This window comes from Theropithecus gelada, chromosome 1, assembly GCF_003255815.1.
Source record: "Theropithecus gelada isolate Dixy chromosome 1, Tgel_1.0, whole genome shotgun sequence".
Taxonomy (NCBI): domain Eukaryota; kingdom Metazoa; phylum Chordata; class Mammalia; order Primates; family Cercopithecidae; genus Theropithecus; species Theropithecus gelada.
Window position 1 is genome coordinate 161,428,044 of NC_037668.1, and position 16,827 is coordinate 161,444,870.

A 16,827-nucleotide genomic window follows, 5' to 3' on the forward strand; every position below is an offset into this window, starting at 1 on the left:
GGTCAGCAACAGGCTTTGTACTCAGTCGCTCATTGCCTCCCAGCGCCTAGCATGTGTAATAGCAGAGAGCAAAAAGCTTGACTTTCAAGATTAATTTAGTACATTCCCAAAGGGATGCGCGGATGCCAACTCTTCACACACCACGAAACCAAGCAAGAAACCTGAGCACCTCCTAGATCCCAATGCTTCCATATACAATCTAAGTTTCGCGGGGCAGACGAGAGACCGCAGAACACCGGGTGGTGTGAGGAAAGGGTCAGGAGGACGATGCCTTCCCCGGCGAGCACGGCAGGTGGAGGGGCATTGCCCTACCGGAAGACGGGAGGAGGGAGTAGGCGACTAGAAGCACCTGCATGGTGTGCGCGGGTGGGGCGGGGGTTGGAGGGGGAGTTAATGATTTGCCATAGGCTCATTTCGCAACTTAACCAAGAGTCAGCTTCCCGTGACCATGTACCAGTTGAGTCCTCCGGGCCACGCTCCACTTGTCCGCTTCCAACCGGAAGGCCCCCCAGGCTGTGTGCGGCATGATCTCCATCACCGAATGGCAGAGTGAGTGGAGGGAGCGGGGCTGCAATGGGCTACCCAGGCCAGGCTCCGTGCCAGTTCTCTCTCTCCCAGCCAGGCAACTGTCACTGGGAAACCTACAAGCGTGACCTCTGGAGCCAGGGGCTGGGAGCTGCCGTGCTGGCACCCGGGGCAGCAGGCAGGGCGGGGTGTGGCTCCCTGCTCTCCAGAGGGTGGGAGTTGCTCAGGGCCCACAGGTAGCCACAGTTTGGTGCCCAGGGGACCTGGTAGGTTCCCCAGTCACACTGACCCCTTTCCCGTCCCGGGTTCTTAGAACTGGGTTGCCACAAAGGTGGACTCAGGAGGCCTCTGCCCATTCAAACATCTTTCCCCACACTATCAAGGTCTGCTGTGGCCCTGGGGGCTTCTTATAAAAAACTGAACTCCACTCCCCTGCCCAAACTACCATACCCTCACTCCTAAACATCCTTCCCCTTCTTTTGGGGGAAGAGGTAGGGAGGAGGTCTTGGAACAGGTCTGGGGCCATGGGAAGAACCGTGACTCTGTGGCCTTCATTTGGGTGAGTTACTTAAAGCCTCTAAGCCTTGGTTTTTCATGTGAGAACTGGTGACAACATTCTTTTGTTCACTCAACAGATTTGTCTCTGCTGTGTGCCCAGCACTGTGTTGGACACAGAGTGTCCAACATTAAATGAAACCAACTCCCTGCTTACATTCTAGAGAGGGGAGACAGGTAATTAACAGAAAGAAGTATGTAGTATATCAGAAGATGTTAAGTTCTCCAGACGAAAATAAAATAAGAGGAGGCTATGGAGTTTGAGGTAGGAGGGGTCGCTATTTTATATAGAGTGGTCGGGGAAGGCTTCACTGAGAAGGTGCCCTTTGTACAGAGATCTGTAGGAAGCGAGGAAGCAAAGCCATGCAGCTCCCTGGAGGGGAAATGTTCAGGAAGCAGGGACAGGCAGTGCAAAGGCCCTGAGGCATTAGCATACTTGGCGTGTTTGAAGAACAACAAGGAGGTGGGTGTACCTGGAGCAAAGTGAGGTGTAGGGAGAATCCTAACAGTTTAGGTCAGGGAGGTCACTGAGGGGTCAGGACACTGGAGACTTATAGACCATGGTAATGACCTTGGTTTTATTTACATAAGAAACTATCGGAGGGTTTTGTGCTGTGGTGTGATGCGTTCTGTTTCTATGTTTAAAAGATCACTCTGGGTGCTGGGTTGAGAATAGGCTGTGAAAGTATGAAGGTAGCAGCAGGGAAGCCAGTTGTTTTTTTGGTTTTTTTTTGTTTTTTTGTTTGTTTGTTTGTTTGTTTGTTTTTTGAGACAGAGTCTTACTCTGTTGCTCAGAGCTGGAGTGCAGTAGCAGGATCTCTGCTCACTGCAACCTCCACCTCCTGGGTTCAAACGATTCTGCTGCCTCAGCCTCCCAAGTAGCTGGGGTTACAGGCGCCCACCACCACACCCAGCTAAGTTTTGTATTTTTAGTAGAGATGGAGTTTCACCACTTTGTCCAGGCTGGTCTCAAACTCCTGACCTCTCAACTGATCCACCCGCCTCGGCCTCCCAAAGTGCTGGGATTACAGGCGTGAGCCACCGTGCCCAGCCAGGGAAACCAGTCCTGAGTGTGTGAAGGTGGAGACCAAGGTGTTAGCAGGGGATTAGTGGGGTGTGTTCCATGCTGGATCTGCCTTGAGGAAAGTGTTGAGGATTTGCTGATGGATTGGATGTAGGGTGTGAGAGAAAGAGAAGTCAAGAATGCCTTGTATATTTTTTAGCCTGTGCAATGGGAAGGGTTGAGTGGGGGGAAAGCAGGAATTGGGCTTTAGATGTGTTGAGTTGGTTTGTGCTGTTAGACATCCAGGTGAGATGTCAGGTAGGTGGTTGGGTATGTGAGTCTGGAGTTCCAGGTAGAGGCCTGGGCTGGAGACAGAAATGTGGGAATAATCTGCATATTCATAGTCTTTAGGACCACGAGCATCCGAGAGATCACCAAGGGCAGGCACAGTTTCTCACCTCCCCACTACTGACATTTTGGGGCAGGATAATTCTTTGTTGTGGGAGCCTGTCCTGTACATTATAGGATATTAGCAGCATCCCTGGCCTCTACCCACTACATGCCAGTAGCACCCCCACTCCAAGCTGTGACAATAAAAAATGTCTTCAAACATTGCAAAATGTCCCCTGGGAGACAAATCCCCATCCTGCCCCCCACTCCCCCTCCACAATCCCCTCACCCCAGTTGAGAACCATGGACCTCGTGAATAAAAATATAGAGAGAGGTGGGTTGGGTCCTCAGCCCAGTGGCACGCTGACACTTTGTTAAACCAATTAGCCTGCAAGTAAATGTACTCTTGCCAAATACGATAAGCAAGACCTGTGAGAGAGAGAAATGAGGGAACCAGATTTTAGGTCAGGGAACAGAGTGGACCGGCTTTCCCTGAGCAACTGACATTTCAGTTGAGACCTGAACGATGAGGATGCATTGTCAAGTAACAAGTGAGAGGCAGGGTGTTGCAGACCAGGAAACTGCATGTACCAAGGCCCTGAGCCAAAAGAGCTCACATGGAAGCCATGGAGAACAGTGTGGTTGGAGCATGGCAGGCAAGAGTGACAATGGCAGGAGATAAGGTGGACAGGCAGGCCTGGGCCCCACCAGGCAAGGCCTGTGAGCCGCGGTGTGGATGAGAGAGCTCTGCTGCAGTCTCATCTTAGTGGGCAGCCACGCAGGAGTCTAGGCAGTATGCTAACATGATCAGGTTGTATGTTTTGCAAGACCCTTGAGCGCTGTGTGGAGAACAACTGGGAGGGCGCAGGAATAAAGCAGGAGGCCAAATGGGGGCTGCTGCAGGAGTCCAGGAAAGAGATGATCGTGGCTGGGAATTAGGTGGTAAGAATGGAAAGAAATGGACAGCTTTCAACATGTATCTTGGGAGAAGAAAAGAAAACTTAGCTGTGAATTTCATGGGGGAAGGGTGGGCTTTTGCCTTAAGTGGTGGAGTGGGCGGTGGTGACATGTTTACTCATTTGAGGACAACCAAGGGAGGCATAAGTTGAAGGAAGGAAGATAAATAACCCAGTCTGGGATTCAAGATTAGCCCAGTTCAAGATGGCTGAGAGAAAACCAGGCAGATATGCCAAGTAAGCAGCTAGATATGAGTTTCAAAGCCCAAAGAGAGGCATGGACTAGAAAGAGAGACATCAATGCCATCAGCATACAAGGGATGTTTAAAGACGTTGAGAGGCTGGGTGTGGTGGCTCATGCCTGTAATCTCAGCACTTTGGGAGGCTAAAGTGGGAGGATCGCTTGAGGCCAGGAGTTCAAGACCAGCCTGGGCACACTGCAAAACCCCTGTCTCAACAACAAAAAAATTTAAACCAATTTTTAAAAATTAGCTGGGCATGGTGGCCAGTGCCTGTAGTCCCAGCTACTCAGGAGGCTGAGGTACAAGGATCCCTTGAGCCCAGGAGTTCAAGGCTGCAGTGAGCTATGATCGTGCCATTGCACTCCAGCCTGGGCAACAGAGCGAGATCCCAGCTTTAAGACAAAATTAAAAACAAAAATAAACACACGGGGATACATGTGGAAGAGAAGTGAGCTTGGGCACAAGCCCTGTGCAATTCAAATCCCAAGAGGAAGAGAGAGAAGTAGGAGCTGGCAGAGGAGACAGAGAAAGGGCAGTTAGAGCAGTAGGAAGAAAATCAAGAACGTGATGTGCACAAACCAAGAGAAAGGCTGTTTCAACATGGGAGTGGTCAGCTCTAACAGATGACGGCTCACACCTGCCCATTGGATCTGATAACATGGAGGTCATTAATGGCCAAGGCAAGAACATTACCTGTGGAAGTGGACTGGACTGGGTTGGTTAAAGGCACTTTTAATTTTTGTTTTGTTTTGTTTTTGTTTTTTGAGTTGGAGTTTCGCTCTTGTTGCCCAGGCTAGAGTGCAATGGCATGATCTTGGCTCACTGCAACCTCTGCCTCCTGAATCTAATCAAGCGATTCTCCTGCCTCAGCCTCCCAAGTAGCTGAGATTGTAGGTGCCCGCCAACTCACTGGCTAATTTTTTGTATTTTTAGTAGAGACGGGGTTTCACCATGTTGGCCAGGCTGGTCCCGAACTCCTGACCTCAGGTGATCCACCCACCTCGGCGTCCCAAAGTGTTGGGATTATAGGTGTAAACCACCGTGCCCACCCAAAAGTCACTTTTTGGAGCTCGAGACTGAGTTCAAATCCTGCTTCTGCCAGCTGCTGTGTATTCCTGGGCAAGTGACTTAACCTCTGTGTTTCAGTTTTGTTTGTGAAATGGTGCTAATAGTAGTACCTATGTCACAGGTAGTTATGAAAATTGAATGTGTTAATATACTTAAAGCATATATGTGCCTAGACTGTGCCTGGCACAGTATGTTCATTATACGATCAATCACTATTGTTAATTTTGAAAAGCGAATGAGGCTCTTTCTCTCCTTATTTCCTTCCTTCCTCTTCCTGGACAATTCAGTCTTAAAGCCATTAGGTTTAACACAGAGAAGGGGGTGCTCAGAGTAGGGTGTTAGAACCCCAGCAGGGTGAGAAGGGTGTTCACACTAGGGGTGGCCTGGTGCAAAGTGTCATAGGCAAAGCAGAGTGATGGGCATCCCCTGCAGGGTCAGGGATGGGGTGGTGAAGGCCTGGCAGACACTGCCCTAAGAGTAAAGAAACATTATCAGCGATGGGGCAAATTGACATCGTGCACCACCTACCAGGATGCAGTGAGAAAAACACAGCATCACATCTTGTGCTATTTCTGCCTAAGATGCATAACCTGAGTCTAGTTGTGAGGAAACATCTGACAAACCCAAATGGAGGGATGGCTACAGAATAAGTGGCCTGAATCTTCAGAAGTATCAAGTTCATGCCAAGGAAAGACCAAGGAGCTGTTCCAGACAGAAGAGTTTAAAGAGACATGATCATTAAATGCCACACAGAATGATGAACTGGAATCTTTTGCTATAAATGATACTACTGGGTGAATGATGAAACTTGAATGGAGTCCGAGGGTTAGAGGATAGTCACATATTAATACTAATTTCCCAATTTTGATGGCTGTATGTTGGCTGTCTAGGAGAACTTTTTGTTTGTTTATTTCAATAGGTTTTTGGGGGAACAGGTGGTTGGTTACATGAATAAGTTATTTCGTGGTGATTTCTGAGATTTTGGCGCACCCATCACCCAAGCGGTGTACACTGTACCCAATGTGTAGTCTTTTATCCCTCAGCCCCCTCCTACCCTTTCCCATGAGTCCCCAAAGTCTATTGTATCATTCTTATGCCTTTGCATCCTCATAGCTTAGCTCCCACTTATGAGTGAAAACATATGATGTTTGCTTTTCCATTCCTGAGTCACTCCACTTAGAATAATGATTTCCAATTCCATCCAGGTTGCTGCGAATGCCATTATTTCATTCCTTTTTGCGGCTGAGTAGTAGTTCATTAGATAGATAGATAGATTAGATAGATAGATAGATAGATAGATAGATAGATAGATAGAGAGATAGATGCACACACACATATATGTGTGTATATATATATATGTGTATATATATGGTTTCATATTTTTGCAATTCTGAACTGTGCTGCTATAAACAGGCATGTGCAAGTATCTTTTTCGTATAATGATTTATTTTTCTCTGGGTAGATACCTAGTAGTGGGATTGCTGGATGAAATGGTAGTTCTACTTTTAGTTCTTTAAGGAATCTCCACACTGTTTTCCATGGTGGCTATTCTAGTTTACATTCCCACCAGCAGTGTAGAAGTGTTCCCTGTTCACCACATCCACGCCAACATTTATTATTTTTTTATTTTTTGATTATGGCCATTCTTGCAGGAGTAAGGTGGTATCGCATTGTGGTTTTGATTTGCACTTCCTTGATCATTAGTGATGTTGGGCATTTTTTCATATGTGTGTTGGCTGTTTGTATATCTTCTTTTGAGAATTGTCTATTCATGTCCTTAGTGTCCAGGAGAGGTTTTAAAAATCGCACCAAAGCATTCAGGGGTGATGAGGTATGAGGTGGCAATTACTTTCAAATGGTTCAAGAAAAATATTCTTTGTACTGTACTTGCAACTTTCCTGCACATTTGTGATTGCTTTAAAAAAAGGAAAAGGAAAAGGGGGGAAAAAGCCAATGATGTTCTGAGACTCGCTGCGCAGCCTGAGGCCAGAAGGACTCATCCGCCTGCTCCATGAGCTATTGTTTCCTTGGAGCTGTAGCTGCTTTCTGGAGCAAGAAAGACATTGAATCTGGCTTTTCTTCAAGCTAGCTACGAAATGGGGAGTCGGGGAAGCCTGGCTTGTCTGGACCAGGTGGCTGTGGGCTCTTCTTGGCAGCAGCTTGGGAGTTGCAGAGCGAGGGGCTAAACAAGGGCACCAGTGCAGCCATCAGTGTGCCTTGCCAGGGAGACCTAAAGCTGATCTCTGAGGTCTGGGGAGGTCTCCACTTCTCTCGGGTGGCTCCTGGAGAGCCAGGCCTCCCTGAAGTTACCTTGGCCTCCCAGCTTTTTTCGGCTGGGTGTAGGCGTGACAGCCCTGGCCGCCTCCAGCAGAGGGCGCGCTGCTCAATCTGTCTGGATCTCGGGGACTGTGCCCGGCAGGCACGCCCGTCACTCCTGGGGACATCTGTATGACATCCCCACTCCGCCGCTCTTTCTGCCATGGTTGCTGCCTGAAAAGAACTTTAGGAGCAACCTCTGACTGGGTAACTTGACTGAAATCGCTAAGCTACTCCAGAAGCAAGAGGCAAAGGCAGGTCTGAAGCTTGTGTGTGAGAAACACAGTTTCTGACCCTTTTCTGTGGAGTTTTGTGTCCCACTGAGCGCTGAGAGCACTAAGTGTGGCCCATAAAGAAGGCTGCCCCTATCACAGGAAAGTCCTGGAATTGCACCTGCCCTTAAAGAAGAGTGTGGAACAGGTGGAGGAGTGATGACTATGCCAGCCAGCAAATCGCTGCTGCAGAAGAAGAAGGAATAAATAGAATGGACATCACGTGTGAATGTGAGAAACTTATGCTGTTTCTGCAAAATGAGTATGAGGCTGTTCTTAAGTGTGTGCAGGATGAACATATAGATAGTTTTGCAAAACAAAATGAAAACCCCATAAAATGTGCACATCGTGTTTCCACACAAATACACTTACTGAGGGGGAGGAAAGGGTGTAGAGTCAGAGCTGAAACCAATGACAGATATTTTTATGGCAGGCATAAGCCAACAACAGATATTTTATAACAAGCATAAAAACCTAAAACACTTTTATCGTTTGGGTTAAAGAAAGATGACTGTGGTCTTCCTCCACAATATTCTGACCTACAAGAAATTATCATGGTAATTCAGATAGATGTAACTCTAGATTCTCAATGTGTTGTCTCTGAGGAAGGAAATGTTGACAAAACACAACCTTCATCGTGACCCATGGGGTGATACTCTGCTGAGCTGTCCCAGCTTCTAAGAGATTTAATTCAGGCTAGCCAGAGGAGGTAGAAGTAGGAAACAAGCCCAAATCAATCACGAAGGCTTGTCAGGAACACAAGGAATCAGCTTTCAGTAGAAAATAGATTCTGGGCAGCTGGGTGATATGTTGAGAGAAATTATGTTACACTGGGTCCCAACAAAATCCAGCTTCTGCCAAAAGTGAGATCCAGTAAGACTGGCATGATACCAGACTATGAGTTGAGCAAGGTTTCAGTCTATAATTGGAATGTTAGATCTCATCATTGTTTTGCTTTTTTGTTTGTTTGTTTGTTTGTTTTGAGATGGAGTTTTGCTCTTGTTGCCCAGTCTGGAGTGCAGTGGTGTAATCTCGGCTCACTGCAACCTCCACCTCCCAGGGTCAAGCAGTTCTCCTGCCTCAGCCTCCCAAGTTGCTGGGACTAGAAATGCGTGCCACCATGCCCAGCTAATTTTTGTATTTTTAGTTGAGACAGGGTTTCACCATGTTGGCCAGGCTGGTCTTGAGCTCCTGACCTCAAGTGATCCATCCACCTCAGTCTCCCAAAGTGCTGGGATTACAGGTGTGAGCCACTGAGCACCTGGTTTCATCGCTGTATTTTTGATGATTCTTTTAAAGAAGCTCTTTGGCCTTCTTTCTGTATTGGAATTGATCCTAATCCTCTTAAAATCTGCCTAGCAACAGATGATGGATTAACTACCCAGAAGATGATTGTGTTGTTTCATTTTCTTTCAGGTGTAAATATAACTCAGCCAGTAAATTTAGTCTCGATAATTTTGTTTTTGTTTTTACAGTTCTGCCTCTAAACACCAGAATAATTTCCCCCCACTTTTAACAATTATTTGCAAAAGCATATTAATAATACCAGTTTCATAGAGGTTATGAGAACCAATTCTAACAAGTCCAGCAAAATTTTTGATGAGGGTATTAAGACTGTGAAATGGGGAAAGAACAGTCTTTCCAACAGATAGTGCTGGGAAAACTGGATATCCACATGCAAAAGATGCAGGTGGACCCTTACGTTATACTAGCTGCATAAAGTAACTCAAAACAGATCAAAGGCCTAAAAATAAGAGCTAAAACTATAAAACTCTTAGAAGAAAACATAGGGGAAAACATTACAACACTGGATTTGATAATGATTGCTAAGATATGACTTGAAAAACACAGACAACAAAAGAAAAAGAAGACATCAATCAGACTACATACATCAAAATTAAAAATTTCAGTGCGTCAAAGGACACAGTCAACAGAGTGAAAAAGTGACCCACAGAGTGGGAGAGAATATTTGCAAATCATATACCTGATAGTTAATATCCAAAATATATAAAGAACTCCTACAACTCAACAACAAAAGGAACAACCTGTTTAAAAATTAACTAGACAGTTCTCCAAAGAAGATATACATGCAGCTAACAAGCACATGAAAAGATCATTAATCATTAATCATTAGGGAAATGTAAGTCAAAACCACAATGTGATACTACCTTATACCCATTAGCATGGCTGCTGTCAAAACAAAATAAAACAAAACAGAAAAAGTATTGGCAAGATGTGGAGAAATTAGAACTCTTGTGTACTGTTGCTGGGAATGTTAAATGGTGCAGTCACAATGGAAAACAAAATGGCAATTCCTCAAAAAATTAAAAATAGAATTACCATGTGATCCAGTATAATTCCATAATTCCACTTTGTGGGGTATATACCCGAAAGGATTGGAAGCAGGGAGTTGAAGAGATATTTTCTTATACTCATATTTATGGTAACACTATTTACAATAGCTAAGAGATGGATGGAAGCCACCCAGATGTCCATCAACAGATGAATGGATCAACAAAATGCAGGATACAGATAGCAATGGACTATTTATTCTGTCTTAAAAAGGAAGAAAATTCAGACACATGCTACAACATGAAGGAACCTTAAGAACGTTACGATAAGTGAAATAAGACAGTCACAAAAAGACAAATATTGTATGATTCCACTTATTGGAGGTTCCCAGAGTAGTCAAAAATTCATAGAGAGAGAAAGTAAAATGGTGGTTGTTGGAGGCTGGTGGGAGGGGAATGGGGAACTACTGTTTAATGGGTATAGAGTTTCAACTTTGCAAGATGAAGAATTCAGGAGATGTGCTTAATACCACTGAACTGTATATTTTAAAATGGTTAGATAGTAAGTTTCATTTTATGTGCATTTTGCCACAATTTAAAACTTTAAAAGGTAACAATTTAAAAACGAAGCAACAGAATGAGTTTCCATTTATTGACTATCATAGTGGCAAAGATAAGTAAAATGAACAATTCTGAGTGATGGAGAGGGTTAAGGAAAAAAGGAACTATATATCCGGTTATTGTATAACTTGTCTTGAGGGGAGCGATCTGAAATATGTTTATAAAAATGTCAAAAATATAGCCCTTGACCAAACAAGGGGGCCTTCATGTCCTGAACTTCTGGGCTATGTTTGCTGGCTCTGAGCGAACTCAGCTTCAAAAAACGCCCTGAGAGGCTTACAAACCTTGGGAATGGAGGCTCACTGTCAAACCTTGGGAATGGAGGCTCACTATCAAACCTTGGGAATGGAGGCTCATTGTCAGTGTGGGTCCAACCTCGGCAGAACTGCCCGTAGCCACTGGGTTGAAATGAGAGTTGGCCAAAGAGTGTGTGGCAGGGCCCACAAGGTGCCTGCTGCAGGAGGGAGGGAGGACAATGGGAGCAGGCGCAGGCTTGGGTCTTGGGTGTAGGCCCCAGCTTGGAAGAGGAATGCATTCCTAACTTATGACTTCTGTTTTCCCAATCCAGTGGGAAACGTCACCACCTGAGAGTGGAGACAGGGCAATTCTGAGGAGAAAGGAGATGGTGTGGAGAGTTGCTCAGGCGGGCCAGCCTCTTGAGAAAGGACCAGGAGAGCTGGGTGGTTCTGAGGCTCTTTGGCGCTGGTGGTCCTGAGTTTTCAGTGGCTCCCTTCTGCGCAGTGTGGACTGGGCTCCAGTGGTTCTCAGTTGCACAAGGCAGGAGCAGAGGAGGCAGATGTTATGTTCAGCCCTGATACTGATGTGGATAATGTGGCTTTTGAGGACGAGAGGAGGCTGAGAGTATAAAGTGGTGATGGCAGCACCAGCCTCCACACAGGGCTGCGGTGAGGACAGAATGCCACTGTGTACAGAAGTGACAGCACAGTTCCCAGGTGCTAGACAAAGCTTCATACCATCCTACCTTCCCCTTCCCATCCCACCATCCCCTGAGAGCACGAAAGCTGAGATTCCTGGATGGAAGTGGAGTCACCCCCACAGAGGGCACCTGTCCTGTGGCAATGGGGGAAGTTTCAGGGTCCCCACCTGCTCCCCAAAGCCCTTTGCTTCACCACCTCCTTGCCCATTGCAGAGATTGGTGTGGGGATCACCGGTTTCGGCATCTTCTTCATCCTCTTTGGAACACTCCTGTACTTTGATTCCGTGCTCCTGGCCTTTGGAAACGTGAGTCCCCCAGCCCTGTGTCCCCACTCCCCTGCCCCAACCTTTCTGAAGTCTCTATTGCCAGGATAGTCCTGGCAATAAAGACTTAAAGTTTATTTAAGTCTTTAAATAAATCCCTTAAATAAATCCCAAGTTTATTCAGACCATGCTTATCCAGGGGTCAGACATCATCAAGCCTGGGCGGAGGAGGGCACAGGAAATGGACGCAGAGCCTGCGGCACCAAGAATCTGAGGACCTGGATTCTCACACCGAGCTCTGCGGGAGACCCTGGGGGTTCTGAGGGGACTCAGACACTGTCCCTGCCATCTGAATCCCACTCTAGGGCTAGAGATATAACATGGCATACATGGCTGGGAGGAAGGCAGGGGCCACGGTAAACCCATTTAATATGAAACAAGGGGCTTAGTGGAAAGAGGGCACACTGAATTGGAGAAGGGTGGAGAGGAATTTGGAAAGGAAATGGATGTGGAGGTGAATAAAGCACTTCCAGGGGGGTTGGAACAGCAGGAGAGAAGGTGTGGGGGAGGAGCGGGGAAGCATGGGATATGCTGGAAGAAAACCAGAGAGTTCAATTTGACAACACCCTGGGCACTCTTAAGGGATCATTAGGAGCCAAGCTGAAGACAGTGATAGGGTATCCAGGGGAGGGCCTGGAGGGTTATTCTGTAGGCGGTGGAGCCTCTGAAGGTTCTGTGTGACTTTCAGTATGGCTGCCTAACCTACTTAGGCCTCAATCTTCACTTCTCTGGAATAAAAATCCCACCTGATTCCATCTTCCCTAGATGGTATGGTGAGAAACCAAGTCCCATATGAAAAAGTGCTTGGGCTCCAGGGAATTGGGTGGGCAACTAGAAACCGTCAAAAGTTTCTCATGCATCCCCCTGCCTCTGTGCAGTCCTGTTCCCAGCCAGCAAGACTTATCAAGGCTCTGGGATTCTGCCACATTGCTGGACGGCCCTCGTTCAGATGGTCTTAAAGAGTTAGCACGTCCTGCCCCTGCCCGCCACCTGGCTCCAGGCCTGTGCCCCCAACTCCTCAGGGGGCTGGTGGGTTTGCTTCATGCTCTCCTCCCTTCCCTCCAGCTGCTGTTCCTGACGGGCCTCTCCTTCATCATCGGCTTGAGGAAGACCTTTCAGTTCTTCTTCCAACGGCACAAACTCAAGGGAACCAGCTTCTTCCTGGGGGGTGTGGTTGTCGTGCTCCTACGCTGGCCCCTCCTGGGTATGTTCCTGGAAACCTACGGATTCTTCAGCCTGTTCAAGTGAGTGCAAATCCCTCTAACCCTGGACAGACCCACCAAAGCATCTGAGTGGCTGAGATCACCCCAGCAGGCAGTGCAGAAGCTGGGACTTTATCCTGCAAGAGATGAGAACCATAGACACTTCGGAAAGGCCCCCTAAAGTAGGCTGAAGGGTACTTTGGAGGGATTAGCCCATCCATCAACAAATATTGATAGAGTGCTGACTGTGTTTCCAGCACTGTGCCTGTGAGCAGGGAGCAGACACGAGGCCTGCCCTCAAATCTAGCCGGAGAGGAAGGGCAGTGAGCTAACATGTTCCAGGCACGCTCATGATCATCATCTTATTTTATCACAACAACCCACTCTAGGATTATCCTCTACTTCACAGATAAGGAAACCAACGCTCAGAGAAGTTGCCCCCGCCCCGAGGTCTGAAACTAGTATGTGAAAAAGGTCGCCCTTGACCCAGGGGGCTCTGGCTCCTGACCCCTGTGTCATCCCCTGGCCTGACCTGTGTCAGCCCCGGGCTTGGGAAAAGGCAGGGTGGAACTCAGTCATGATGTGTGGCCACTGTCAGGCCTGTAGGCACTCAGAGGGGAGCCCAGGGTAGTGTCCTAGAGGAAGCAGGACTTGAGAGAAGCCTTGAGGGATGGGTAGAGTCTAAGAGAAGACTGGAGGGTACTGAAGGAAAAGGAAGGAAGGGGTCTCAGAGAAAGTGGGGTTGGGAAGGAAGGCTTCATATGTCTACAGGGTAGTGTGGAGAGAATCGGGGTGGGATGGGGACAGTGGAGACTGGAAGAATGATGGCTTCTGCAATCATGGAAAGGAGTGGGGCTCAGGAATCCCTGGGTTCTCATAGGAGCCCCCGTTTGCTGAATGTAGCCCTGAAACCCCCCGATTAGCCTGAATGGCCTAGGCCTCAGAGACTTCAGGAAGTGTGGCTTTAAATTTTCTCATGCATACCTGCCATCTATTTATTCCACATTCAAATATGTCATTTTATGCCTGGGCGCAGTGGCTCACGCCTGTGATCCCAGCACTTTGGGAGGCCGAGGCAGGCGGATCACTTGAGGTCAGGAATTCGAGACCAGACTAATCAACATGGTGAAACCCTGTTTCTACTAAAAATACAAAAAAAATTAGCTGGGCTTGGTGGCAAGCGCCTGTAATCCCAGCTACTCAGGAGGCTGAGACACAAGAATCGCTTAAACACAGGGGGCAGAGGTTGCAGTGAGAGAAGATCGCACCATTGCCTCCAGCCTGGGTGGCAGAGTGAGATTCTGTCTCAAAAAAAAAAACATATATATATATATATGTGTATGTGTGTGTGTGTGTATATATATATGTATGTCATTTTCAAACAGTCACTTATTCAAATTGTCAAATATATAATAAGCACCTCCTGCATGCCACATACGGGCCAGGTGTGAGGATGTGGCACTGAATGAGGAGAAAGTTCCTACAGAATTTACAGTTTAGTAGGAAGATCCATAAATAAATTCTGACAACAGTTAGCATTTATGGAGGGCTTAGAAAGTGGAGTGGGACAGCAGCAGATCTGATAGTTGAAACTGAAAGTCAGCCTTGACAAAGACACTGTGCAGTAACACAGAAGAGGCAAACAAATTACAGCTATCAGGGACCTCAGAGTGCAGTGAAACCTTGGGAAATTGAGGCCCACGGTAAGGAAGTGGCTCAGCCAGAATCCATATTTCAAATCTCCCTTCCCATCCGCCACACACTGGGATCCCTTCTCATGCCAGCCTCAGCACCTCCAAGTCCTGTGAGGGGTCACGCATGTGTCCACAGTCAGGCCTTGGCAGGGTATCTTTGATGAGAGCAGGATTGCCAAAGGCAGGGGTGGCTGTATGCCTGGGGGAGCCAGGGCACCAGTGAGTATAACGGTGAGCATGGCTTCCAACAGCCGCCCATGCCGAGGGCCCAGGACACCCGGGTCAGGTGGATCTCAGGAAGGTAAGAAAACTTTCGGCCAGAAGAGTAGTAATAATCATGACAGTAACAGTAAAAATAAGCACTTCCTGACCTTTTCTTTGTACATGGCCTTACAATGTAGACACTGTTATTGTTAGCCACATTTTATGGTTGGAAACTGAGATTCAGAGAAGTTAAGGAATTTGCCCAAGTATATATGGTGCCAGTAAGTGGTAGAGCCAAGATGTGAACCCACCGAGTGTGACCCTAGGGCCTTCATTCTTAATCATGTCACTCGACTGCCTCTTGGAACACAGGAGTGCAGAACCAAGCCTGCCCCTGGTGCACGGAAGCCACAGCTTGAACCTTTTGGTGGACCTCAGCCTCCGGCCCTCTATCCTCCCTTCCTGGGCCATCACTGACTCCTCCCTTCTCCCCTCTGCTCCTAGGGGCTTTTTCCCTGTTGCCTTCGGCTTCCTGGGCAATGTTTGCAACATCCCCTTCCTGGGTGCGGTAAGCAGATGATGCCGGCATGCCCTGGGGAGTGAGGGGGAGCACACGGAGGGGAGCTGGTAAAACTGCTGTCCCAGGGGCAGTGGCCCCTCCCCTGTCTCCCCTCAGACTCCCTAGCCCAGGTTTGGTGCTTTAGGCTCCTCTTCCCCCTACACCTTCTCCATTTGACAAGAGCCCAAGAGGGGAGGGGATCCAGATGCAGTTGTAGCTGAGTGTGGCTGTAGACGAAGGTAGCTATGAATAGCTTCCTGTTTACAGCCAAAGGAATGAAGATGCAGAGACTCTAGGTGACTCAGTGGGGACATGCCTGAGATTTCTGGGGATCTGGCTAAGTGCGGGCCCCAGGCATGGAGAGAATGTATGACAGCCGATGACAGCAGGAAAAGCTATCCTGTAGGTGACAGATTTTGTCCTCTCTTGGGGATAGACACAGCCAGTGGTAACCAGCCCCTGCCCCTCCTCATCCCTTTCTCTGAAGCACCTGGCAGAATGTGAGCTCTCTGAGGAGCCCAGGGAGACCCTACAGCCAGCACCCCACTACAACCGCCAGCTGGACATAGCCCCTGCAGCCCCTCTCATATCTGTGCCTGGCACAGCTCCTGGCTCTCAAGGCCAGCTCTGTAATAACTAGATATTGCATCTGCTCTCTACCTTTTGTCTGGAGTAATGATTCTTGGCTCCCACAGCTGTTCCGGAGACTTCAAGGCACTAGCTCAATGGTCTGAACAACAGAGATGAGCTCCTTGAACTTGGATCATTGGTTGAGGGGGCTGGAGAGAGAATGGGAACCACCCCCTCAGTCCCCCGCACTGACTCACTCCCGGTCATATCTGGACCTCCCCAAGTCCAGAAGGAAGGATGGAGCTGAGCAACTGACGTCAAATCCCCAAGTCGACTCAAGAGGCTGCCAGGAAGCAGAGACGCAGAACCCCAGGGAGATTGGGCTGGGGCTGGCATCACACCCTCACTATATATTTACAGGAGGAAAAGTGAAGATTAAATTCCCAAGCTGTGTGTGTGTCTAGGGCTCAAAGTTGGCGTCTTTGGCCGGGCATGGTGGCTCACACCTATAATCCCAGACCTTTGGGAGGCTGAGGTGGGCAGATCACCTGAGGTCAGGACTTCGAGACCAGCCTGGCCAACATGGTGAAACCCCATCTCTACTAAAAATACAAAAATTAGCCGGGCGTGGTGGCAGGTGCCTGTAGTTCCAGCTACTCAAAAGGCTGAGGCAGGAGGATTGCTTGAACTGGGGAGGTGGAGGTTGAAGTGAGCTGAGATCGCACCACTGCGTTCCAGCCTGGGCAACAGAGCCAGACTCCATCTCAAAAAAAAAGTTAGCGTCTTCAGCCCATTAAGTCCACCTCCTGCTTCAGGGCAGGCCAATGTACACGTCATCCCCATAGCGAAGTTTTGGTCTATGAGGGTCAGTGCTGTCCTCATAGGCTATTATTTCTGTCTTGGTGTTTAACAGCCCTAATGGGTGTGATAATAATACGTTTGCAAGCCCTGTTAACAGTAAGCACCAGACAAGTGAGGAGTGCTAACCTGCAGACTGCCAGCATGCTTCTCCAGCATTAGGGGACCACCAGGTCCAGCTTGTGCTGGGAGAGCGTTCTGTCTGAGGGTAGAGACATAGCCCCTGCCTTCAGAGACTCCC

The 16,827-nt window shown here is 48.0% G+C and overlaps 1 protein-coding gene across 1 annotated transcript; it reads left to right on the top strand.

Annotated features, from left to right (window-relative positions):
* The first annotated feature begins 340 nt into the window (after positions 1 to 340).
* On the top strand, positions 341 to 16,191 carry GOLT1A (golgi transport 1A). Its single transcript, XM_025404303.1, has 5 exons — positions 341 to 549; positions 11,390 to 11,481; positions 12,565 to 12,743; positions 15,104 to 15,167; positions 15,854 to 16,191. The coding sequence occupies exons 1-5, from the start codon at positions 525 to 527 to the stop codon at positions 15,890 to 15,892; spliced, it is 399 nt and encodes a 132-aa protein (XP_025260088.1). The 5' UTR covers positions 341 to 524; the 3' UTR covers positions 15,893 to 16,191.
* The last annotated feature ends 636 nt before the right edge of the window (positions 16,192 to 16,827 follow it).